General features: G+C 44.9%; 1 protein-coding gene across 1 annotated transcript; it reads right to left on the reverse strand.

The window, feature by feature from the left end:
- Positions 1–1,723: 1,723 nt before the first annotated feature.
- On the reverse strand, positions 1,724–25,534 carry LOC308150205 (thyroid peroxidase-like; the record flags this gene model as incomplete). The annotated part of the gene is made up of 8 exons (XM_080523060.1): positions 1,724–2,206; positions 2,317–2,432; positions 11,032–11,240; positions 13,550–13,787; positions 19,416–19,674; positions 21,389–21,907; positions 24,014–24,220; positions 25,394–25,534. 8 exons carry the CDS (start codon positions 25,532–25,534, stop codon positions 1,724–1,726), a joined length of 2,172 nt encoding a protein of 723 aa, XP_080379186.1.

The following is a 25,534-nucleotide window of genomic DNA, read 5'->3' on the forward strand; positions in this document are numbered from 1 at the left end:
CTAGAAATAAACCTTTATTATTTAACTCTTACCTGTTCACCAGTGTCTGCGTTTGGGTCCTACCTCTGGTCGTGACAAAATAGGTTAATAAGGTGAATAAAGTTATTATAGGCCTTAAAATGTTTTTTTATTTTTTATTTATTACATGTGGGGGTCCCTGTTCTGGTTGTCTCTCGTCCAAGGGGTCCTTGGGCTGAAAAGGTTGAAGACCCCTGACCTAAACAATGTCCCCAAAACATCCTTGGAATGTTGCAGGTAAAACGTTCTTCCTTTGTTTACATATCACATTACAGGAACATTCTAGAAAAAACGTTTTGTGATCTGAGGCATCAATAACATCCTGAAAACATTATCGAATGTTGCTTTGAAAATGTCCTTCCTTTGTTATCATGTAACATTGTGGGAACATTTTTATAAAAGAACATTTTATAATCTGTTACCTAAACAATGTCCACAAAACATCCTCAGAATGTTGCACCTAAAACGTTCTTACTTTGTTAACATTTAACGTTATAGGAACATTATTTGAAATGGTAAACATCCTTAAAATGCTCTTTGAACATTAGATGAAAACGTTTTCTTTAAAACATTAGCAGAACTTGTAGGGAATGTTAGCCAATGTTGTGGGAACATTCCCTGCTAGCTGGGTGGTGTGTGAGGCTATAGTATATTTTCCCAAAGCCAGGTCGCAAACCACAGTGCTGAGGGATCCAACGCTGCTGAGGAAAGGCAGGTGGAGGACACAGGAGGGCCTTCGGTGGACACCAATGCCTCTGAGGGGGGCACCGCTGAAGACACACACAGAACACAAAGCAACCCCGACAGCCAGGGGCAAAGCCGGAGAACAGAGAGGAGAGAACCTGGAAGGAGGCAGCTGGTCAAATGGCCAAAGGCAAACAAGGTTGCAGTCTGGCAGAAGCTGGACAAGGACCTCAGTCTCATCCTGGATCATTCACTGCGTGGCCAGGTGGAAACCAAGCTGAACTGCATTGGAGACATCATGTATGATGAATGCAGAGGCAGATTTGGAGTGATGGCTGAAAAGCGGAGATCAGGCCCAATGCAGAAGGGGAGAAGGGAGAGAGATTGAGCAGTTGGTGAAGAGGTGGCGTCAACTCCGAAAGCAGTGGAGGAAGGCAAGTAGAGAGGAGAAGGAGGGCCTGAAGCCACTGTGGGAGGAGGTGAAGGTAAACCTTGCCAGCCTGCGAAGGGCGGAGCGCATTCGCAAACGCGGAAGGAGAAAGAGAGGAGTAACTTCTTAAAAAATCCCTTCATGTTACGGTCAGATAAGGAAGCCAAGTGCAGACACAGACCAGAGACAGATGTGGGAAAATAAAGTATAATTTATTTACGGACTGAGGCAGAGAATGGTCGTAAGGCAAGCGGGGGGGGGTCAGGCAGGAGAAGTAGTCGGCAGGCAGGCAGGGGTCTAGGCAGGGGGAGTAGTCGGAAGGCAGGCAGGGGTCTAGGCAGGGGGAGTAGTCGGCAGACCGGCAGGGGTCTAGGCAGGGGGAGTAGTAGACTGACTGAACAGAATTCTAGTAAGGCTGGAAGCGTGACTAACAGTGGAACTGAAGCTACGATCTGGCAGTGAAGTGAAGGCTGGAACGGGTCTTTATGCAGGGCTAACGAAGTGGTAATTGTGAACAGCCGGACAAACGCACACCTGAAACCACTCCTGCCAATTAAAGGGAGAGAGGGAAAGAGAGAGAGGCACTGCCCACTACCTAGAGGTAGAGGGCGTGACAGTACCCCCCCCTCTACGAGCGCCACCTGGCGCAACTCTAGGGCGGTCTGGGTGCTCCTTGTGGAAGGAGGTGATGAGCGTAGGATCTAGGAACTGACCGCGAGGAATCCAGGTACGCTCCTCCGGGCCGTAACCCTCCCAATCCACCAGGTACTGGCAGCCCTGACGGCGCACGACCAGGATACGCCGGACAGTGTAGGCTGGGTGGTTGTCGATGATCCTGGGTGGAGGTGGGACGGGAGGTGGGGGGGTCAGTGGGCTGGTGGTAACCGGTCTTGTCTTGGAGACATGGGACCAGAGGCGACGGGGAACCGGTAGGGGCTGAAGGAGAGCAGGCCTCGTCCACCGCAGACTGACGGGACAGTGCGTCTGGAAGGAGGTTGACAGCGCAAACATAAGGGCGGAGGGGGGGTAGAAACTGAGGATGGTGTTTGCTAGACACCGGGGCGAGGTAGTGCACTGGGACAGGTCAGGTCAGGGGACTCAGGCATAGGGGGTGTCTTGGTGGGGGCAGAGCTCCGAGCAGCATGAAGACAATGGGTATGACAGTGAGGACTCCACAAACTAACTTGGCCCGTGGACCAATCAATGTGGGGATTGTGTATCTTGAGCCAGGGGAAACCGAGCACCAAGGGTGTGAGGGGACAGGCGATGATGTGAAAGCTGAATTCCTCCTGTTGGTTGCCTGACAGGGAAAGGGTGACAGGAGGAGTCTTAAACTGAATCTGGGCTAAGGGGGTGCCATTCAGACCCTTAGCTCTAAGGGTTCCAATTCAATACCCAGCTGCCGGGCTACATCCATATCCATGAAACTTACATCCGCCCCGGAGTCTATTAGGGCAGAGAAGGGCTGGGATTGGCCACGCCACGAAAGATGGGCTTGAAGTAGGGGACGAGAGAGAGGGGAAGTAAGATAGGTCTGACTTGAACGTAACCCGTTACCTACGGACGGGCCAACTCTGTTAAGAGGACGGAGGGGACATGAGGATAGGAAGTGTCCTATGCGTCCGCAGTATAAACACGAGTTGGAGTTGACTCGGCGAGTTCGTTCCTCTGACGTTAAGCGAGCTCTACCGAGTTGCATGGGCTCAGGCTCGGCAATCTCCGTGCATTCTCGGGAGACCCCGGCATAGGACAGGGGTGATGACCGGGCCGGAGCTGAGTATGAGGAGGAAGTAACCACGGCTGGGTGGTCAGGCCGTTCCCTGCGGCGCTCCCTAAGCCGGTTGTCAATACGAATAGCTAGGATGATAAATTGTTTCAGATTCTCCGGTTCATCCCGCGTAGCTAGTTCGTCCTTAAGTTTGTCACTCAACGCTTGTGAAAAAGCGCTCTGAGGGACCTTCTACCGGGGCTAGAGAACTTCCTCAGAAGGAAGTCAATTTGGGAAGCAGTGCATCCAGAGGTAAGTTGTTCTGACCAGCCCCACTACTACTGATGTCCCTCGGGTCCTAGAGCCAGTCTAACAAGCGCCTACATTTAGCACACACAAAAAATGGATATTGAATATATAAACAAATATTATGAGGTAGTTTTTGTTATTAATATTACATATTATTTTTGTGCAGGAGATCTTAACTTCTGAAGTGGCCACAGGGGACCACACGAGCCTACCCCAGACGTCAACACCAAAACGTGTGTCTCCTAAAAAGATCATGAAGATAAGCAGCCCAGACTGTTATTTACACAGATTCAGAGCTGAACCAAGTCCGCAAGTACCATTCTGAGCTGGAGTGTTGCGGCAGAGCACACGAGTGCACCATGTCCAAAGAGCTCAGGTGCCGCTTGGTCAGAAACACCATGACAACATGATTTAGATCCTGAGGGCTAATGAAATGCAGGACAGGGGAGACATGAAGTATCCCTCTCGTGATGAGGTGTCTGCCATGGCCAAAAGGTTGATTGAGTACTATCCAATGCTGCAAGATAAGGATAGCACTAGACAACCATGGGTAGGTAGAAGTTATTGTCATCTCTTGACATTTACTTTTCATAAGCACACCAATATTGTATGTAATTGATATCTGTCCATTTTGCACAGTTAATTGCGAAATAATTTACCGACCAAAGATATGTTTTACTTGCTCAAAACTGTATTATGCAGTATTGCATTAAAACATATTTGCTTTATTTTTCTCAATGTATCTACCGTACCTTTTAAGTGTCGTCTCATCTCTCTTTCATATCTCCTAATGAGTCGCATGTCCATTTTTCACCACAGGATGCAATCCTCCGTCAAATGATCAAAAGACTGCAGAATGTCAAGTCAAGCCAGAATTTGATGAGCCCACCATCAACTCCCTAGCCGAGCCAAACTCCTCGTTCAAAGAAACGTCAAGAAAAGAACACTGACCCCCCAGAGGACACGACCACTGACCCCCCAGAGGACACGACCACTGACCCCCCAGAGGACACGACCTCTGACCTGGATAGTGATGACAGCACAGGTAAATTAAGAAGATGTCTCTGCTAATCTGTTATGTTCTTACAGTGGGGCAAAAACGTATTTAGTCAGCCACCAATTGTGCATGTTCTCCCACTTAAAAAGAAGAGAGAGGCCTGTAATTTTCATCATAGGTATACCTCAACTATGAGAGACAAAATGAGAAAAAAAATCCAGAAAATCACATTGTCTGGTTTTTAAAGAACTTATTTGCTAATTATGGTAGAAAATAAGTATTTGGTCAATAACAAAAGTTAATCTCACTACTTTATATACTTTGTTATATACCCTTTGTTGGCAATGACAGAGGTCAAACGTTTTCTGTAAGTCTTCACAAGGTTTTCACATACTGTTGCTGGTATTTTGGCCCATTCCTCCATGCAGATCTCCTTTAGAGCAGTGATGTTTTGGGGCTGTCGCTGGGCAACACAGACTTTCAACTCCCTCCAAAGATTTTCTATGGGGTTGAGATCTGGAGACTGGCTAGGCCACTCCAGGACCTTGAAATGCTTCTTACGAAGCCACTCCTTTGTTGCCTGGGCGGTGTGTTTGGGATCATTGTCATGCTGAAAGACCCAGCCACATTTCATCTTCAATGCCCTTGCTGATGGAAGGAGGTTTTCACTCAAAATCTCACGATACATGGCCCCATTCATTCTTTCCTTTACATGGATCAGTTGTCCTGGTCCCTTTTGCAGAAAAACAGCCCCAAAGCATGATGTTTCCACCCCCATGCTTCACAGTAGGTATGGTGTTCTTTGGATGCAACTCAGCATTCTTTCTCCTCCAAACACGACGAGTTGAGTTTTTACCAAAAACTTCTATTTTCGTTTCATCTGACCATATGACATTCTCCCAATCCTCTTCTGGATCATCCAAATGCTCTCTAGCAAACTTCAGACGGGCCTGGACATGTACTGGCTTAAGCAGGGGGACACGTCTGGCACTGTGTGATTTGGTACAGATTTTTGATATTTATTCATTTTTGGCGCTAGGGTTAAATTAATGTCTGAATAAAATCAGACATTTCATCTGATTCAGCTCATTTTTGAACATTTTCACCCCTTTCATACTTCCTTGTAAAAACTCCATAAATTCTATCAGGGCTCGAGACTAACACCTGTCTCTAGTCTCTGTGACCTCTATGCACATATCTATTCGCTGCTTTGGTGTGAATTCTCAGAAGGAAGTTGGTAGTAAAAGTTTAAATACTTTTGTTGTTGATTCAGTGCCAGGCCATGACTCCAGGGAAATGCAAGCCAGACACCACCAAGCCCTTCAGGAGTTGTGGAAGAAACCTAGACCGAACAAACATGATGTGGCTCATCTCTTGGATCTTGCGAGGAGAGACTTTATACATGCATGTTCACCCAAAGAACAGGAGAGGACCCAGACGGTCCTAGAAGCATATCCCTGCTTCAAAGACCCCAAGCATGTGAGTGACTTACATAATTCCCTCGATAATTTGTTGTAATTACAATTGTTTTGTATTATTCAATTCAATTCAAACTTTAATATGAAAGTTATATTCATAACTTTCATATTAAAAAAGTGGACAGAACTTGTTTAAGTGTTTTAAATGAGTTAGTCTCATATCTGGACCATGAGACCATTCCATCTCATGGTCCAGATATAAAACACATACACAATATATATAATTACACACGATTTCTCCCCCACCCCTAGATGCCATCGCTCGCTAAAATGAAGTGGGAGTCTGAAATGGTTTGCTGTTTATCCTATTGATTTTTACACTCAGGTAATGGAAGAAATGGGCCGACTTATAGAGGCAAACAACAAGAACTTCCCAGACCAGATCAAAGCCAGATGGGAAACCTTTGGCCAGAATGCGCTGTTCTTTGGAGTATGGAACAAGTCATTGAAGCCACCAATGGGTCTGGATAAATGTAAGCATAATGCAAAACACTGATGTTTTCTAAGTTGGGTGTGACCATGTAATGGCTGCATGAGATGTGATTGTATTAGCTTCTTTTTTTCCATTATTTTGATGGGACAGGATCTTACAATTTACCAAGGTGACATTAAGATTCATGTATTTTCAGGAATATACACACTACACATACAGTACACTGTCGTTCGCATAGTTTTTCCATGATTTTGGGCACTGCAAAAAAGCTTCTTTTTTTTGGTGCTTATTTTTCAAATACACAACACTTAATGTCAGTCAAATTCAAACAAAAACAAGGACAATGCATGTGATGTATCCATATTGTTTTTCAGCTGAACAAGCCATTGCGTTGTGGAAGGCACTTCCTTCGATGTTTCCATACCCAACTGCCCCACCCAAAAAGCTTGGATCAGCAAGTGAGGCACTGCTCCATGTTCTTGAGGTGAGTTTAAATCAGCATCAGTTAAACTCAAATTAACTCCAGTGGAGCTGCTCAGTGGCCATTACATCAGACTGTGGTTGTACTGGGCAGCTTGTGTGTTGTACAGTGATTGTGTGTAACTGTGAATGTGATCAAAAGAGAGGCTTCCTTTCAGTGAAAATTACCTGAACAAATAAAGTAAAACAAATATATTAAAAAATGCTTGAGTTTTAATTTTGTTCTACTTTTTGTCTCTTTGTTGCTCTCAGCCATCTGCAGACCCCGCTGTGTTTCTCCAGAGACGGCCCATCACCAGTCCAGTCCTGCTGGTAGAGTCTACTAACCTCCTCCTGGCTGTTGGCACAATGCCGCTGATGACCTTACCTAAGGACATGATCCAAGAGGCTCTTCTCATCCTGATGGGGTGTTATTACACCTTCCACCTCACCTACCCCAAATGTGTTTCCACATTGTTGTCCATCATCCAGACCGAGGTACTGAAGGACAGCATTCATGAGTGTGACCTTACTCACTCGTACAAGAAAGCACTGGTTGAATGGCAAGACTTCACTAAGAAGTAAGAGGGTTGTCTAAACTTGCAGATGGTGATCTTAAAGTCCGCTAGTGATTGGTTGTATCAAATGTTCATAATGTGTTAAGTCTGTTGTGGTGTGCAGTAGGGGAGTAAACAACTAATTTCTTTTAGTTTTTTCTGGTTTATTTCTGCAAAAAAAAAGATCTGAGATGATTGGTTTCAGCAGTTCATGTACTCACCCTCATACCAGAACAGAAGTGTTTAATAATAATAAAAAAAGAAATCCTCAGAATTGTCATGTTTCCTTATTTTAAGAACATGTGGTCTAATGTAGCTCCCTAAAAACAAGAATTTTATTAATCCCATTTAAGCATTTTGATGTTAAAAAGTACCCAAGTTTTGAGTGATTAAAGTCTTTTTTTTGCATTAAATCTGATCTTATTTCAAGATTTTATGTGCTATAATCATGGTGATAGATTGCTTGAACTTAGACTTTCTGGTCTTATTTCAAGATTTTATGGGCTATAATCATAGTGATAGATTGCTTGAAATTAGTCTTGTTGGTCTTATTTCAAGATGAGTGATAGTCGGACAGCCTGACTTGTTTTAAGACATCTTATCAAGTGACATTTGCTTACTGCACTGGCAGCCAAATGTGCTTGTTTTAAGTGCAAGCTTGCTTAGATCTAGAAAGTTTGGCCTTAAATCTGACAGGGCATTCTTGCAGTGTGTGCACTGGACAGAACGCAGATACCTTCCGAACTGGGATAAGTGAAGCTGAAACAGGTATGAAACAGGTATGAAACAGGTATGGGCACTCCTGGTTGAATTAAGCTGTAAGCTCAGGCAGGCCAATACCACACCATTTAAAGCAGTTTTCTTGATTTTATTTAATGGACACATTATGGACATTTAATTGTTTTACTTGTAAACAAACACATTCAAACATGCTTTTATGTGTGACTGATAACAAATGGATACTAACAGGCCAGTAGGATGAGATCGGGGAGACATAACTGGTTACAATCCTGGATTTTGTTAACGGAGGATCTCCTGCCTTAGTTTTCTGGGGAAAAGAAACATGAAAAAGGTACAAATTATAATTCATTACCTATCTCATTCACACACTCCCTCTCCCATTCATCTTACATCTGTGACCTACTGAGTCCTTACAGCCCCAGTAGGTCTCTCAGGTCCTCTGACCAGGGTTTGTTGGTTGTCCCCCGTGCCAGACTGAAGACCCAGGGTGATAGAGCATTCCAAACCGTGGCTCCCAGGCTTTGGAATGCTGCAATGCTCTGCCCTTGGATCTTAGATCAGCTGGCTCGGTCGAGGCTTTTAAAAAAACAGCTAAAGACTGTCCTGTATAGACAGGCTTTTGGATATCCCCAAGGGCCTGTCTTTCTGTGTCCTGCTGATGTTGTTGTACACTTGTTGTCTGTTACTTGTGAGTAAAGACAAATGTTCTATCTTTGCACTCGATCAAATTTCAGGACCCTCCTTTCATGACTTTTCCTAGATATGTGCGTTCTACCACCCAGTGTCCTTACATTTTCAAAATCACATCAGGATAAGATAGTATAAAGTTATTTAGCAGTTTTTCTGTGTAGGAAGTAGGCTAATTTACAAGTTAAGTGCACCCCTAAGAGATACATTAGATAACACAAGGAGTCACATACCTCTACATTGAGGGGGTAGACCGCTCCAGCCACTTTCCGTGCAGACAATTTCAGCAGCACCCTTTAAACTAAAACCATGGTAACAGGAGTATGATGCAACCAATTTGCCAGATGTGGAACAAAATACAAAATCGCCATTCTGAATCTTTCCTGGTGAACCGCAGCGTATCAAGTCTGGAATTTAAACAAAAGAGATTGAGGTATTTCACATACAAACAATCAGTGTGTTCAGTGTATATATATACAATATATATTTGAAACCACGACCAAGGGAGAGGTGGACCGCCGGCTTGAGGCCCTGACGTCCATCACAACATCACAACTTCTGAGAGGTTTGGCCATGTCGAGAGAGGCAACATGAGGGAAGAGTTGCCAACCAGTGGAGGTGTGCAGAGGGTGTCTGGATCCCCAAGGAAGAGAACTCGTAAGAACATCAGCCAAGATATTTTTCAGCATCTTGTCACGACGACTAACAGAGTTCCTCCTGAAGAACAGCTATATTGACACCTCTGCTCAGAAGGGTGGGGTCCCTGGAGTGCCTGGCTGCCTAGAACACAGCGGCGTCGTCACACAGCTCATCAGGGAGGCACGGGAAGGCGAAGGAGACCCGCTTGTATTATGGCTGGACCTTGCAAATGCATATGGATCCATGCCGCACAAACTGGTTGAGCTTGCCCTACAACGACATCATGTTCCCAGCAAGATCAAGGACCTAATTCTGGACTATTATGGTAAATTCAGGCTAAGAGTCACTGCTGGGTCCGGCCCATCAGACTGGCTTCGGCTTGAGAAAGGCATCATAACAGGCTTGAGAAAGGCATCATAACAGGCTGAGAAAGGCATCATAACAGGCTTGAGAAAGGCATCATAACAGGCTGAGAAAGGCATCATAACAGGCTGCACCATCTCAGTCATCCGCTTCGCCCTTGCCATGAACCTGCCGGCCTGCGCCCCCCAGTACCTAACTGACTTCCTCCCCCAGCATACCCCTTCTCCTCCCCCAGCATACCCCTTCTCCTCCCCCAGCATACCCCTTCCTGGAACCTGCGGTCTGCTGACATGGGCCTGCTGTCCACCCCCCGCACCAACCTATGGACCTTTGGGGACAGAGCCTTCAGCGTGGCTACACCTACTCTCTGGAACTCTCTCCCCATAGTGATCCGCAACGCCCCCACCCTGGACTCCCTCAAATCAGCCCTTAAAACCCATCTGTTCTCCAAGGCCTTTAGCCCCTAGTCACTGTTTCTGTTTTGCTTTGTTTGTTTTCTGTTTTGTCTGTCTGACCATTTCTTCAAAATTGTAAAGCGTCCTTGGGTTTTATGAAAGGTGCTATACAAATCCAAGTTATTATTATTATTATTATTATTATTATTATTATTAAGTCAGCAGAGGTGGAATGCAGGGGCCCTTTGACCAAGACTGGAGTGCGACAGCCCCCAATAAGAGCATTCATGGACGACCTGACTGTCACTACTACATCTGTCCCGGGCAGCAGGTGGATACTCAAAGGCCTAGAGAAGCTCATCACCTGGGCAAGGATGAGCTGGAAACCTCCGGTTCCGGCCAACAGCTGTCCGTTACAGAGCAGCCAATCAAGATCTTTGACTGCAGCCTCAAAGATGCTCTCTCCATCCAGAAAACTAACAGCTAAGAGCTTGATGCCTGGCTCACCAAGGTGGACAAAACAAGGCCTGCCGGGGAGGTTCAAGGCCTGGATCTTCCAGTGGTTTATGCAGTGCCTATGACAACAGTCGAGACCCTGGAGAGAAAGGTCAGGTTCTCGCCCAACATCAGTGCCCGACCTCATTAATGCTCTTGTGGCTGAATGGGAGCAAATCCCCCCATCCATATTCTAAAATCTAGTAGAAAGTCTTCCCAGAAGAGTGGAAGCTGTTATAGCAGCAAAGGTGGGACCAACTCCACATTAATGCCCATGGTTTTGGAATTAGATGCACAACAAGCACATATGGGTGGGATGGGTGCTGACACTAAGATTAGCACCAAGCATTTTGATTTAATACACATCGTGAGCTTAGAATTATCAGGTTCTATCTCCGTTTAGGGTAGTTCAGAGATATTGAGCGTTTTTACATTCCATTATGTTTTGTGAGATGGAACCTTTGTATTTTATTCATTACTAACTCAAAAATGTCAACATTTTAAAAATAACACCACACAGGCATTAATAAACACCTAATGGATCAGATTATGTAAAAAAACTAAATTTTGACAAAAATGGAGATAGAACCTTATATTAACTTCACAACATTATAAATGAGAAATCAGACTTATCACACCTGTGCTTGGGTCCTCTCCCCAGGCGTCCAGGCTCATGGATGGGATGTCGTCACACAAAATAAACCCGTCTGGGTATTTCTCCAGACTGAAGGGGTCAAGGGGAACCTCTTTGACTTCACTGTTGTCACAGACAACACGAGACAGGCAGTGCCTTCGCAGCTCGGCCCTCTGCTGCAGCGTGAACACACCCTCACTCTCCCACCAGAACCTGCAACAACACAAACGTCATCAATTACAATATCCAATATTATCTGAAGAATGACAATGTTTACCCCTGTGAGTAAAAACAAAATTCTATCTTTGCACTCTATCAAATTTCAGGACCCTCCTTTCATGACCTTTCCTAGATATGTGCGTTCTACCACCCAGTATCCTTACATTTTCAAAATCACTTCAGGATAAGATAGTATAAAGCTGTTTTGCAGTTTTTGATTTTGGATTATGTCAAAGAAAATGTTGCTGTATTGTTTAGGTGCGTTTTGGTCTCTGTGATGGGGTTTAATTTTCCCCAAATGAAGGAAAGAGATTTTGCCTCCATTATTCAAGTTGCGTTATTTGTGTTTCGATCCACCTGTGTTGTGCTTGTATTGTAGGTGGCAGGTATGAGGTACAGTAATGACGAGATGTCATGATGAAAGCAAAAGTAACATTTTGGGGGGGTATTTTTGGAATATAAAACCCCATCTTGGAGACAGAAGAGGACTTCAGCAATCCAACAACATCCAACAACATCCTAACTTTGATTAAAAGAAGTCTACAGTGTGCCTGTGATTAATACGAGCACATGGACATCGCAGTGGGGTATACCTCAATGCCGCTGCTACAGTGGGGTATACCCGCTGCTACAGCAAACACAAATGGTAAATGGTAAATGGACTGACTTATATAACGCCTTATTCCAAAGCGCTTTACAATGGCCTCTCATTCACCCATTCACAAACACATTCACACACCAATGGCGACAAGCTACCATGCAAGGCGCCGGCCCGCTCATTGGGAGCAATTTTGGGGTTAAGTATCTTGCCCAAGGACACTTCGACATGTGGCCAGCTGGGGCTTGAACCACCGATCTGCCAACCTTGCGATCATAAGACGCCAGCTCTACCTCCTGAGACACAGCCGCCCATCCTCTGATCTAAACTCAAGGTGTGAAGTGCACCACAAGCTGCGTCTCCTGAAGACACCCGCTTTCCCCTCTACTGTGTCCCTGAAGACACCCGCTTTCCCCTCTACCGTGTCCCTGAAGACACCCGCTTTTCCCCTCTACTGTGTCCCTGAAGACACCCGCTTTTCCCCTCTACTGTGTCCCTGAAGACACCCGCTTTCCCCTCTACTGTGTCCCTGAAGACACCCGCTTTCCCCTCTACTGTGTCCCTGAAGACACCCGCTTTCCCCCTCTACTGTGTCCCTGAAGACACCCGCTTTCCCCCTCTACTGTGTCCCTGAAGACACCCGCTTTCCCCCTCTACTGTGTCCCTGAAGACACCCGCTTTCCCCTCTACTGTGTCCCTGAAGACACCCGCTTTCCCCCTCTACTGTGTCCCTGAAGACACCCGCTTTCCCCCTCTACTGTGTCCCTGAAGACACCCGCTTTCCCCCTCTACTGTGTCCCTGAAGACACCCGCTTTCCCCTCTACTGTGTCCCTGAAGACACCCGCTTTTCCCCTCTACTGTGTCCCTGAAGACACCCGCTTTCCCCCTCTACTGTGTCCCTGAAGACACCCGCTTTCCCCCTCTACTGTGTCCCTGAAGACACCCGCTTTCCCCTCTACTGTGTCCCTGAAGACACCCGCTTTTCCCCTCTACCGTGTCCCTAAAAACTTATATTGCTACCTTGTACCGTTTCTCTGTTTCTCCAGTGTCTATATAAAAAACCCAAAAAGAAACTAGGTTTAGAGGTTTAAAAGGTTTTTCCTTCTATCAATGGCCCCGGGCCTGAGTTGGATTACTCTTCCTGCTACGACTGGTGGATTGATGATTCACTTGCTTAGTCAAATGTATTGATTGTAAGTCGCTTTGGAATAAGGCGTCTGCTAAATGCCAAAAATGTAAAAAATGGTGACAAGAGCTGTGAAGTATGTTTAAAAAGAGAACGGTTTGCCTTATTAGCTTCCCTTATCATATAGATAGAAACATCTAGTTTACTGTAGCAGCTCTTGAATTGCAGAGATGAAGAGTGGAAGTGTTTTAAATATGGTTAATGATTATTTAATTTAAGCAATGAGACCAACTCCTATCTACTCTCACACCGTCATCAAGCATTGTCTCACAGCGCAGAGAAATGGGGAAATGTTTTAGCGCAGTCTGACATAAGCACGAGTTGGCTTTAATAACGTAACGTATCGCGACATTGTCACACCGTCGATCATCCTCTAATCTCTGACCTACTGTATTGTGGTGTGAATGTAAGCATCATATATCTTTTATATTATTATTATTAGCAAGTAGGCTACCATTCTCCATAACTAGGGCTAACATATACTGTGTTTTAACATGCAAATGCATTAAAAAAAAGACCTGTCCCCATCCCGAAGCATCCTCATCTGCTTTCCAATTAAGCATGAGAAGAGAGGTCCAGTCCTGGAGCCGTCCAGCGGTTCCTCCACCAGGCCTCCCAGCCGCAGGTCAATGTTGTCAGGGTGACGGTACAGGTCCAGTAGTTTGACAACAACACTTGCGTCCCTGACAACCTTTCTGAAATCCTCTTGTGTATCGATCCTGTTGAGTCCACAGAACGTCCTCCAATCATTATATCCTGGAAAACATGAGAATGTGACTTCATTATGCTGACCCTTTCATAACAACAAAACAAAACATGTTTTAAACAGGGTTAGGTTAGGTAAAACAGGTTTTAAATGTCGACATCATTTAAAGATTTCGCATTTTACTTTTCCAGAGGTTCTTGGAGGTGGTTAGGACTACATGATTCTTTCAAGCTATTCGGTTGTTAAGTCGTGACGTGTTTCCGGGTCCAAAGTTGGCTGAGGCGCTCTCTTTGAAATGCCTCAGTAGTAATAATAATTCATTATATTTATATAACGCTTTTCCGAGGCTCAAAGACGCTGACAAATATGGGAAAAATGGGAAAGTGATGTGTCCCTTGTTGTATGAATAGATCCCAGTCTAAAAAACGATTGAACTGTCATTCTACCGCTGTAGTACACTGGTACTCTGGTGCTTTATTACACTGGTACTCTGGTGCTTTAGTACACTGGTACTCTGGTGCTTTAGTACACTGGTACTCTGGTGCTTTAGTACACTGGTACTCTGGTGCTTTAGTACACTGGTACTCTGGTGCTTTAGTACACTGGTACTCTGGTGCTTTAGTACACTGGTACTCTGGTGCTTTAGTACACTGGTACTCTGGTGCTTTAGTACACTGGTACTCTGGTGCAGGGAATTTCTGGTTTGGACCCGGAAATTGCTAAACGTCACGTTTGACGTCAGACTTAACAACCGAATAAGCACACAATTCAAACTGGTGGAAAATCCATCATGGTGGAAGTTCAGGGTCCCTGAGGAAATGTTGTTCTTTGTGAAGACACAGAAGTATGTAACACATTTCTGAATTCTTTGTCATGGAGGGTGACTCAAGCTGTGAAGTGATGCCAAAAGCCGCCACAAGGTGGTGACAAGAGCAGTTAAGGATGTTTGTGAAGAGAATGGTTTGCCTTGTCAGACAGGTTGGCAAAATCAAGTTAATTCTAGTAGCTCATGAATTAATCATGCTTTCACTCAAAGCACAGAGAAGTGAGGGAAATGATTAAGCGTGAGTCCGCTTTAATGATGCAATCTACACAATGCCATGGACAATCTACACAATGCCATAGACAATCTACACAATGCCATAGACAATCTACACAATGCCATAGACAATCTACACAATGCCATAGACAATCTACACAATGCCATAGAACATGTCACAATTTTAAACAGCCATCTAGTGGCTCAGAAAAAATTGGGCCCAAGGCCAAACTTACTTGCCAACCCCTGATCTACACAATGCCATAGACCAGGGGTCTTCAACCTTTTCAGCCCAAGGACCCCTTGGACGAGAGACAACCAGAACAGGGACCCCCACATGTAATAAATAAAAAATAAAAAAACATTTTAAGGCCTATAATAACTTTATTCACCTTATTAACCTATTTTGTCACGACCAGAGGTAGGACCCAAACGCAGACACAGGTGAACAGGTAAGAGTTAAATAATAAAGGTTTATTTCTAGTAACAAGGCTGATGGGAATAGGCAGGTGGGTCGTCAGGCAGGCGGGAGGTCAGGCAGGAGGAAGGGTCGGCAGACAGGTGGGGAATCAAGCAGGAAGAATGGTCGGCAGGCAGGTGGAGTAGTCGGCAGACAGGCAGGGGGTCAGACAGGAGGAGTAGTCGGCAGACAGGCAGGGGGTCAGGTCACAAGGGAAAATTAATAAGTAACAGGCTAATTACTGGGTTATTAACCTATATGTGTTTATGATTGATAAAACGTTCATGCATAATTATTATTGGTTATTATTATTAATATTATTGTTGATGAGGCTTATATTTTCTATTATTATTATTATTATTCAACAATTAAACATTTAGCTTCAGGAAGTCAGGTATGCTTACCTCAGTGCGATGACTGGCACTGGTGGGTGGTACACAGCTTGTCTATTCTGGGGGAGATGGAGGTTGTCAGGCAGAGCATCATGTCATCCTCAGGCTGCAGTCTTGAACGGTATTTGCTCTTCAGGTGGGTGAGGGAGGAGAATCCACTTTCGCAAAGATATGTGGTTGCAAAAGGCAAGAGGCTCACCATGGCCTTTGCTGTCAGTTGTGGGAAGAATTTTTGGCAATGGATCCAGAACTGGATCAGTGGCTTTGACTCGTACACATGCTTGTGTGTACTATCTGTGGACAGGTCGATCAGCTGATCTTCCTCAGCGGCTGTCAGATTTGAGCCGTCGGGTGCATTCTCTTTGAAAGGAAACTGTATCCAGGTCTTGTCCTTTCTCCAGGACTCAGTCTCAGAAAAATATTTTTCGAATTGCCATTCAAGTGCCTCCAAGTGATTACCAATTGCGCGTTTCACGTCAGGCGAGATCACAGCGGAATCCGTCAACTCCTCCACTGATGGAAACATGGAGATGTTATCTCCCCTGACGCGCTCTCTCCATCTTTTCGTTTTTTTCAGGAAGCCTTCCATCTTATCATACAGCTGAATGGCGTGTGTATTGCGGCCCTGCATAGAACTGTTCAGCCGGTTCAACTCTGCGAAAACGTCCGCCAGATATGCCAGTTTAAAGACCCAGGCATTGTCGATGAAATGCGCAGCCAGCTCCGCGCGGTTTTGGCCAATTAGAAATTCGTGGATAGCTGTGCGTAATTCAAATACTCGTGCCAATACGGATCCACGGGAAAGCCATCTGACTTCTGAATGGTAAAGGAGCGCTGTGTGTTCCTCTCCTGTAGCGGCGCATAAAGAAGCGAAGAGGCGAGTTTGTAGGGCACTCTTCTTAATAACATTTACAGCCTTTACAACAGTGTCCATAACATCGGCAAACTCAGCACTCATTTCTTTAGCGGCGAGGGATTCTCTGTGCAGCATGCAGTGAGTCCACATCACTTTGGGGGCGACTTTTCTGACAAGCGCCATCAGTCCACTCTTTTGCCCAGTCATAGCGCGCGCACCGTCGGTACACACCGCGACACACTTTGCCCAACTTACGTCATTTTCACCGAAAAAGTCATCAATCACTTTGAAAATTTCAGCACTTGTTGTGCGTTCAGGAAGCTTCTTACAAAACAAGAACTCTTCACACATTTCGTCTTGGTCAACAAAGCGCACAAATGCCAAGAGCTGTGCGTCTTTGGAGATGTCCACTGATTCATCCAATTGGAGTGCAAATGCCTCCGCCGTTTGTAATTTCTCAATTAACTGCACCCTCACATCCGATGCCATTTCACCAATTCGCCGAGCAATTGTTGTGTCTGACAATGGGATAGTCTTCAACTTTTCTGCATATCCATATCCATCATTCCCAAACATGGTCTTGCACATATCAGTGCCGCAGGCAATATCAAATCTTCTGCAATTGTGTATGGCTTTTTACACTGGGCAACGCGAAGAGCAACTTGATATGAGGCTTTCAAAGCAAGCTCACCGACTTTCGCAGATTTTCTTATCATTGTCTGTTGGCCTTGGAGAGAGTGCAGACGAGCCTGAAAGTAGTCCAGTGCTTTATCTTGTAAGTGGCCATGATTCGTCTCAAAGTGTCGTTGCAGCTTTGATGGCTTCATGCTATCGTTTGAGAGCGTCGCCGCACAAACAACACACACCGGCAATTCCACTCCTTCGGTTTCTATGAAAGTAAATCCAAACTTTAGGTACACTTCTGAATATTTTCGGGACTTTTCTCTTTTGCGTTTATCTGCCCCTGGGGCAGGCGCTGCTGGGGCCGAGGTGGAAGGAGTAGGCCTAGCCGTTGGATCTCGAGCTCGAGGTCTCGTTACTGTTACAAATTTATCCATCCTGCTTCACTAATTAATAGTAGTAACTAATAATGTGAAGTTATAATATCATTATTGGACTCGGACAACTTGCGCAGGTTTAGCTCAACCAGTTTAATCAACACTCAGCTTCAACAGTGCCTCGGGTCATTACCCATAATGCAAATGGTAAATAGTACATTTTTATTGTAAATAGTTTTTTGTCAAAAGTAGCTTATTATTGCCTATTAATGCTTGTAGTTTACTCAATATAACTTTTGTTATATTTTTTAATTGTCACAAATTATTTTGGTGAAAATTGTTAATTATTCTGAAAAAATTTGGCGGACCCCCTGCAGTACCTCTGCGGACCCCCTAGGGGTCGCGGACCCCCGGTTGAAGACCACTGCCATAGACAATCTACACAATGTAGATTTGTAGTGACGACTCTCCACGCCACTCTATCCCACCTGGAGAGGGGAAACAGCTACGCGAGACTGCTCTTTGTGGACTTCAGCTCCGCCTTCAACACCATCCTTCCAGACAGGCTAGTGACCAAACTACTAGACCTGGGACTATCACACTCTATATGTGCATGGATCAAGGACTTCCTGACCGACCGCCCCCAGAGGGTGCGGGTGGGCCCCCACACCTCCACAGCCCTCAGACTCAGCACTGGGTCCCCCCAGGGCTGCGTGCTAAGCCCCATCCTCTACAACCTCTACACCTACGACTTCACCCCCGTCCACCCCAGCAACTCCATCGTAAAGTTTGCAGACGACACCACCGTGGTGGGCTGCATCTCGGGGGGGGACGAGGCGGCGTACAGGGATGAGGTAGAGCAACTGAGCAAGCTGTGCAAGGTTAACAACCTGCTGCTGAACAAGTCAAAGACCCAGGAAATCATCGTGGACTTCAGGAGGAAAAAGTCTGAGATCCAGCCCCTGCTCATCGACGGAGAGAGCGTGGAGAGAGTCTCAACCCTCCGATTCCTGGGGGTGCACATACAGGATGACCTGTCCTGGAAGGACAACACAACAGCCACCATCAAGAAGGCACAACAGCGGCTCTACATCCTGAGAGTCCTCAGGAAGGAACACAGCAAGCAGGAGATACTGGTGACCTTCTACCGCGGCGCAGTGGAGAGCATCCTCACCTACGGCATCTGCAACTGGTTCTCCAGCTGCACAACCGCGGAGAGAAATGCGCTACAGAGAGTCGTGAGAACAGCCCAGAAGATCACCGGCGCCCCCCTCCCCTCTCTGGAAGAGCTGTACAACACACGCTGTCTCAGGAAGGCCTCCAAGATCTCCAGAGACCCAACCCACCCTGTGTACGAACACTTTACCCGGCTGCCCTCGAAAAGGCGGTACAGGACCATGGCCGCAAGGAAAAACAGACTGAAGAACAGCTTCTACCCCAGGGCCATCCAGGCCCTGAACACAGCAAAGACCTAGGTTCTGGGCCCTGGACAGTCTGGACGGATTGATGGCAGCTGCTGGACTGAAAAAAATCAGGTGTAGTGCTGAGGCACAAATATGTACATTTCTAGCCTGCAAACTGCGACACTTCAAATGAATGTGCAATAACACTATGTGCAATATGACAACCCTAGTCGTCTATCTGTACAGTATAGTATAGTGGATAGTGTACATAGCCTTTAACCAGCTCCTTCCCTTCTTGTGTTTTTTGTTTTTGTTTTATTTTTTCTTTCCTAGCACCGGGGGAGCCACCCCTCCTAAATGTCGTTGTTTGGTACCTGTACTATAGCAATGACAATAAAGACCATTCATTCATTCATTCATTCTTTCATATCAATTGACATTATTATAAAGTGTTACCCAGCTGGGTAATCTGTATTTAATATGCCACAGTGCACTCGCTCAAAGAGGAGACATCATGAGAGAACACTGACCTTCTTTGACTAATCTCCAAGGACTGAAGAAAGTGTTGTGCAGGCTCAGAGAGGAGAAGAGATGGTGTTCCTGGAAGCTCTCGTTGAGCCTCCTGAGCAGCGTGGGTATGGTGGCATGGCCGAAGCGGAACGCTGCGGTAGCAAACACGTTGGAGGCTGACGGGTCTGTGATTGGATCATAGCCCCCATAGGGACCGACGTTGAGATCAAAAGCCTCTCTTCCAATGATTTTTGGAACATAATCCCTTATGGTGATAATCTGGGAGAGAAAAACAACAACAACAACAACAACAACAACAACAACAGAAAAGAATAGACCTTTAGATAGTGTATCTTCCACAAAAAGAAAAACATACAACAAAACAACTTGCAATCTATAATTCTGACATATGAGGAGTGTTCATTTCCAGCAGTTTAGGTGGAATAGGGTAAAGGAGCTTTATTATACCAGCTTGATATGTTTGTCTCCACATATTTTTGATATTCTTTGATTGTGATGCAATCACTTTACCAGTGTATAGTTTTTATTTATTCATGTCATTTACCTGTATTATAGAGGTATTATAGAGGTACACAACTGGCTGAATTGTTATTGGCTGAAAAGATGCTAAAACAACACGTGGCTATTTTGTGTTTTCTTCACTTTCTTCACAAGAAATGTACAGCCCAGTGTAGCGTTACAGTGAAAACATCTTTAATAAGGGCTAAATGATATAAAACCAAATATGAACTAAACCAAAATTAATTTGTGATTGACATCAAACAATACACTTATTTTAATTACTTAGCATGAGCACTTTGAGCTGCAACGTTTGCAGGAAAAGCGCTATACAAATACATGTTATTATTATTATTATTACTTTCTTGTATCATTGGACAGCCCTAGTTTCCATAATAGACAGTGGGACTTGTTAGGATATATTTTTCAAAGGTCCTATTGTCCATTCTCCAGCACCAGCTGCTTAAGTCATGATGTTACATATCTTATCAGTTTTCCTGTTTTAATATGCACATCATTAGTATTGTATCCTAAGAACACATACGACCCATTGTAAGCTACTGTCTGGGAACTGTCTGATGACCATGAATCCAGGTGTTGTAAGAACCGATAAAAAACTCTCACGTCTAAAAGCCAATGCACACGGCCCCGATTTTGGCGCACCGCCGAATTCGATTCCATTGTTTTGAATGAGACAATGCACACGGCGTGCGATGCGATATTATCGCACCACAACATTCGATTCTCCATTCACACCAATTGAAATCATTCAAAGAATTGAGAATCGAATGTTGTCGTGGGATAAAATCGCACGCTGTGTGCATTGGGCTTAACACAAGACAACACTCCATTCATAGTTTTAAAACATTCTAATAGGCCATTCAGCTCTTACATCATAGTGGCCAAAAGGGGAAGAACTATGTGTCTTGTGAAAGTATATAATGTAATGTAATCTGAAGAAGAACACCTTTTTCTGAGACCACCTCAGGTTAAGGTGCAACTCTGTACTACACGTGTGATCACTGTACATACTTTGTGTTTTGTCCCCCGCCCCCACCTGTGGTGTATGTCCCCACCTGTCCTACCCGCTGTACATACCTTATGTTTTGTTGTATTGTTCTTCCCATGATGGATGTGTGTTTATCTTGTAGATAGTAATAGTTATTTGTCTGTATTATCTTGTAGATAGTACTAGCTTTTTTGTCTGTCTTACATGTAACGATGAATTGAGAATCAAGGACCCCAATTGAAATAAGCCAGTGGCTTTCTTGGGTTTTTATCCTGTTAGTTGACCTTGTATGTAATATGTACTTTCATGTACCTACTGCTGCAAATCTTCTAATAAAGTTTTCAATCAATCAATCAATCAATCTTCAATAAACGTCCATTTGTGCGATAGAAAACATCTCTCCTCTTTCTTGGAGCAGTCAACCAAAATAACTGATTATTCTGATTTTAATTCCAACAGACTTGCCTGGTGCAGCGCTCCAATGATCTTGCGGGTCTCTTGATAGATGGTCTCTGAGCTCCAGTGGGCGTTGAGGTCCTCCAGAGCCTCTGCTATCCGGTTGTATTCCCTCACCCACAGCGTGTGCAGTGCTGCCAGGGGCAGGATCTCGTTCACCCTGCTGTCTCCAGCCAGGAAGCACTCCACCCTCGGCCCTCTGGGGTCGGCTGGGTTCTGAAAACATGCAGACGGGCTGGTGGAGACGGAAGGCAGGTACGCTCTGCCGTGTGGGTCTGTGAGTCCAGGATTGACGGCCAGTTGACCCCGGGGGCTTGACAGGTTCCGGAGGGCACTCTGTAAAAACAGGGTGTGGCCGTACACAGTGGAGGCGTCCAGGAAAGAGGTGATTGAGTTCATTTGTTGCCGCTGTAGCGTGTGTCTGGTGTCGGCCACAGCGGGCGGGACGTGGCCAGAGAAGCAGGCAGGCGAGGAGCGGAAAAACGTCAGACAGCTTTTGTTCCTGGACAACGCGTCCTGAGGGAGAGTCTGCAGCAGAGAGAAGATAATTACAGACTGTATGTGACACGGTCTGTTGAAAGGGGCCGCATGTCGGCAACTCTCGCGCAAATTAAATGGTAAATGGACTGCACTTATATAGCGCCTTTTTTGCTGCTCCAAAGCTGCTCCAAAGCGCTTTACAACGGCCTCTCATTCCCCCATTCACACACACATTCACACACCAATGGCGGCAGGCTACCATGCAAGGCGCCGGCCCGCTCACTGGGAGCAAATTTGGGGTTCAGTGTCTTGCCCAAGGACACTTCGACATGTGGCGAGCCGGGGCTAGAACCGCTGATCTGCCAACCTTGTGATCATTAGACGGCGACTCTACCTCCTGAAACACAGCCGCCCACACAATGAACAAAAAGCTTCTTCCTTTTTTCTTTTTAAAAAAAATGTGTTTTCCATTGTTTTTGCATATTACAAACGTTGAAGTGTTGAAGAGCCCACTTGATATACTGGTTGAGTGATACATGGCTTGTAAAACAAACTTACATTTTAGGACGTGTTCAAAAGCAAGGACTGTGTGATCATCTAGTTATGTGTAGTTATGTGTTTTTAGCATGTTGATGTTCTATCAGCATGTTGTGATGTGAATGAGACAATGCACACGGCATCGGGATCCGATGTAATGTTCAGACTTTTGTTATAAAAATAGTGAACACATTTCCGCATTGTTGAAAATCAATGACACATCGCTAGTCAACTAACACAGCTTGTTCTGTGAGCCTGCTAACAATGTAATGTATTGTTGTATGTATGTTTGGCTTGAGTAGTGAGTTTGTGTTGTGATTCTCAACAACGTTGAAACGTAGTTTGTGTGTTTATCAGGGCTCTCAAGTCTCACGCATTGGGCGTGAGACACACGGGCGTGTGAGCGTGTGAACGGGTTGAAATGCGTGTGTCTCACGCCCAATGCGTGAGACTTGAGAGCCCTGGTTTAAAAAGAAAAGTCTGAACATTTGTTTGGTTGCCGATATGAGGACCAAGAGGACTAGAACGTGTCGCAATTATCTGTGGGATATGAATCTCCTCTAAGCCAGTAGTGACCAGGTGTCATACAGACCAAATTAAAACACTCCCTGCATCAGAATAATGAAATGCAATTCGGTTGTTAAGTCTGACGTCAACAGAAATTTAGCAATTTCCGGGTCCAAATAAAAAATTCCCCGCACCAGAGTACCAGTGTACTAAAGCGGTAGAATTTCAGTTCAATCGTTTTTTAGACTCGGATCTATTCATACAACAAGGGACACAGCACTTTCCCGTTTTCCCCATATTGTCAGCGTCTTTGAGCCTCGGAAAAGCGCTATACAAATATAATGAATTATTATTATTACTGCATTTCGAAGAGAGCGCCTCAGCCAACGTTGGACCCGGAAACACGTCACGACTTAACAACCGAATTAGATACTGTAGCTTGAGCTTCAAAACGTGTCCAAATGAGAATGAATTAATTCATGTTGAATGTATTATAGAAGCACTACATTATTAAATATTTAGAATTAGAAAAATACCTTTGGCGTTGGAAATGATTCCAGTTATTGACCTAATGTAAAATGTTGACATAAGATGATGTCTTTTCCCATTGTACTTCTTAAATAGCAAGAGATGTGGATTATTTCACAAAATATATGTATATATTATACTGTATGAATATGTTACACGTTTGTGTTTTGGTCCGCATGTCGGCATTCGATTTAATGTTCGGACTTTTCTTTCATTTCCACGTTGTTGAAAATCAATGACACATCACTAGTCATAACACAGCTTGTTTTGTGAGCCTGCTAACTATGTAAAGTAGTGGTAGTGTTATAGTTAACTAGGTAGCAGTGGGGATTACTCTGAAGCCACTGCACTGCAGTATTTTGGCTTGACTAGTGAGTTTGTGTTGTGATTCTCAACAATGTTGAAATGAACGTGTTACATATGGTAGAATATGGAATGTTAAAGAAAGAAATCCCCAAAACAGGAAGAGAAAGACAACTGTGATTGGTTAGGGGGATCATAAGACAACTGTGATTGGTTAGGGGGATCATAAGACAACTGTGATTGGTTAGGGGGATCATATGATGAGGGGTGAGGAGTTACCTCAATAGGGAAGCAGGGGTTTATGTTTTCACATGTGCTCAAACAGTCCAGTCCTCCCAAGAAAGCAGCTTTGCTTGTGCTCTGAGGAGTGAAGGATATGTCATGGTCTATGTACTGGCCCCAGTCCACCAGCATCTGAGAATAGGCACAGTCTTCCACAGTTCCTTTCCTGGTGCTCTGCATCATGTTCTTGCTGACTTCCCGTACCTTAATACAGTTAATACATTAAATCAGTACCTATTAATACAGTTAATACATTAAATCAGTACCTATTAATACAGTACCTATTATTGGATATATTATTATTTGGATGACAGGGCTGATTGCGGACAGGTGTCAGTAATCAGCCTCGTTATCCAACTGGTCTATTTAACCTTGGTGTGTTTGTTCCCCCTGGCAGTGAACGAGGCAGAGACAAGCTGCCAGATGGAGAGAGACACTGTGTGTCAGTGAGCGAGTCCCGAAAGGGCGTATTAGTATTTGTTTGTTACACGTCAGTGACGTGCTGAGCTGTACAGAGAAATTAGGGGTCTAATTAATTTTTAGATGACTAATAGGCACAGTCTTCCACAGTTCCTTTCCTGGTGCTCTGCATCATGTTCTTGCTGACTTCCCGTACCTTAATACAGTTAATACATTAAATCAGTACCTATTAATACAGTGAGAACAAGGAGCATCGACTCAGAATTGGAGATATGTTGCTCTCCCCATTTTCACAGAGGACATAACACTGAAGTAAAATGTCATAAACTGTAGTTTCATTTGCTGTCATTTCCAGGGAAATCATAGGACCAGACAAGTACTCTTATGATGGATCTCTAGATCACCAGCCTTTTTGAAAAATGGTCTTGTTGACTGTAAGCTGTGAATGTGTCTTCATAATCATGACCCATTGTATAATTAATGAATGGTCTCGTCTTAACAAAATCAGTTGATGCACATGTGGGGAGCATGGCACGTTCTGGCCTGCAGGTGGAGCCAGACTGTGGTGGAGGGTGGATGACAGGGCTGATTGCGGACAGGTGTCAGTAATCAGCCTCGTTATCCAACTGGTCTATTTAACCTTGGTGTGTTTGTTCCCCCTGGCAGTGAACGAGGCAGAGACAAGCTGCCAGATGGAGAGAGACACTGTGTCAGTGAGCGAGTCCCGAAAGGGCGTATTATTATTTGTTTGTTACACGTCAGTGACGTGCTGAGCTGTACAGCGAAATTAGGGGTCTAATTAATTTTTAGATTACTAAGAAATCTAAGTTTCTTTGTAGGACAATCTACTCTGTATACTTGCAGTATATCTAGATTTCAGGCGGAGAAGCGGCGAACAAGCAACGCCAGCGTGCTCTCTCGACCGGCATTTTTTGAAAAGTGAACTTTAGAGATTACCAGAGGAAGTTGGAACCCGTTATAGAGCTGCCCGCGGTTCCAGCCCCTGGGCTGCCTTTCTCCATCCTCATACTCTGTTGGAAGCCATCTGGCCAAGGCGCTGTTGGCTGCTCCCCAGAGAGGGTTCTGTCTGAAAAACAT

This window comes from Nansenia antarctica (genome assembly GCF_963989245.1).
Source record: "Nansenia antarctica genome assembly, chromosome: 2".
NCBI lineage: Eukaryota > Metazoa > Chordata > Actinopteri > Argentiniformes > Microstomatidae > Nansenia > Nansenia antarctica.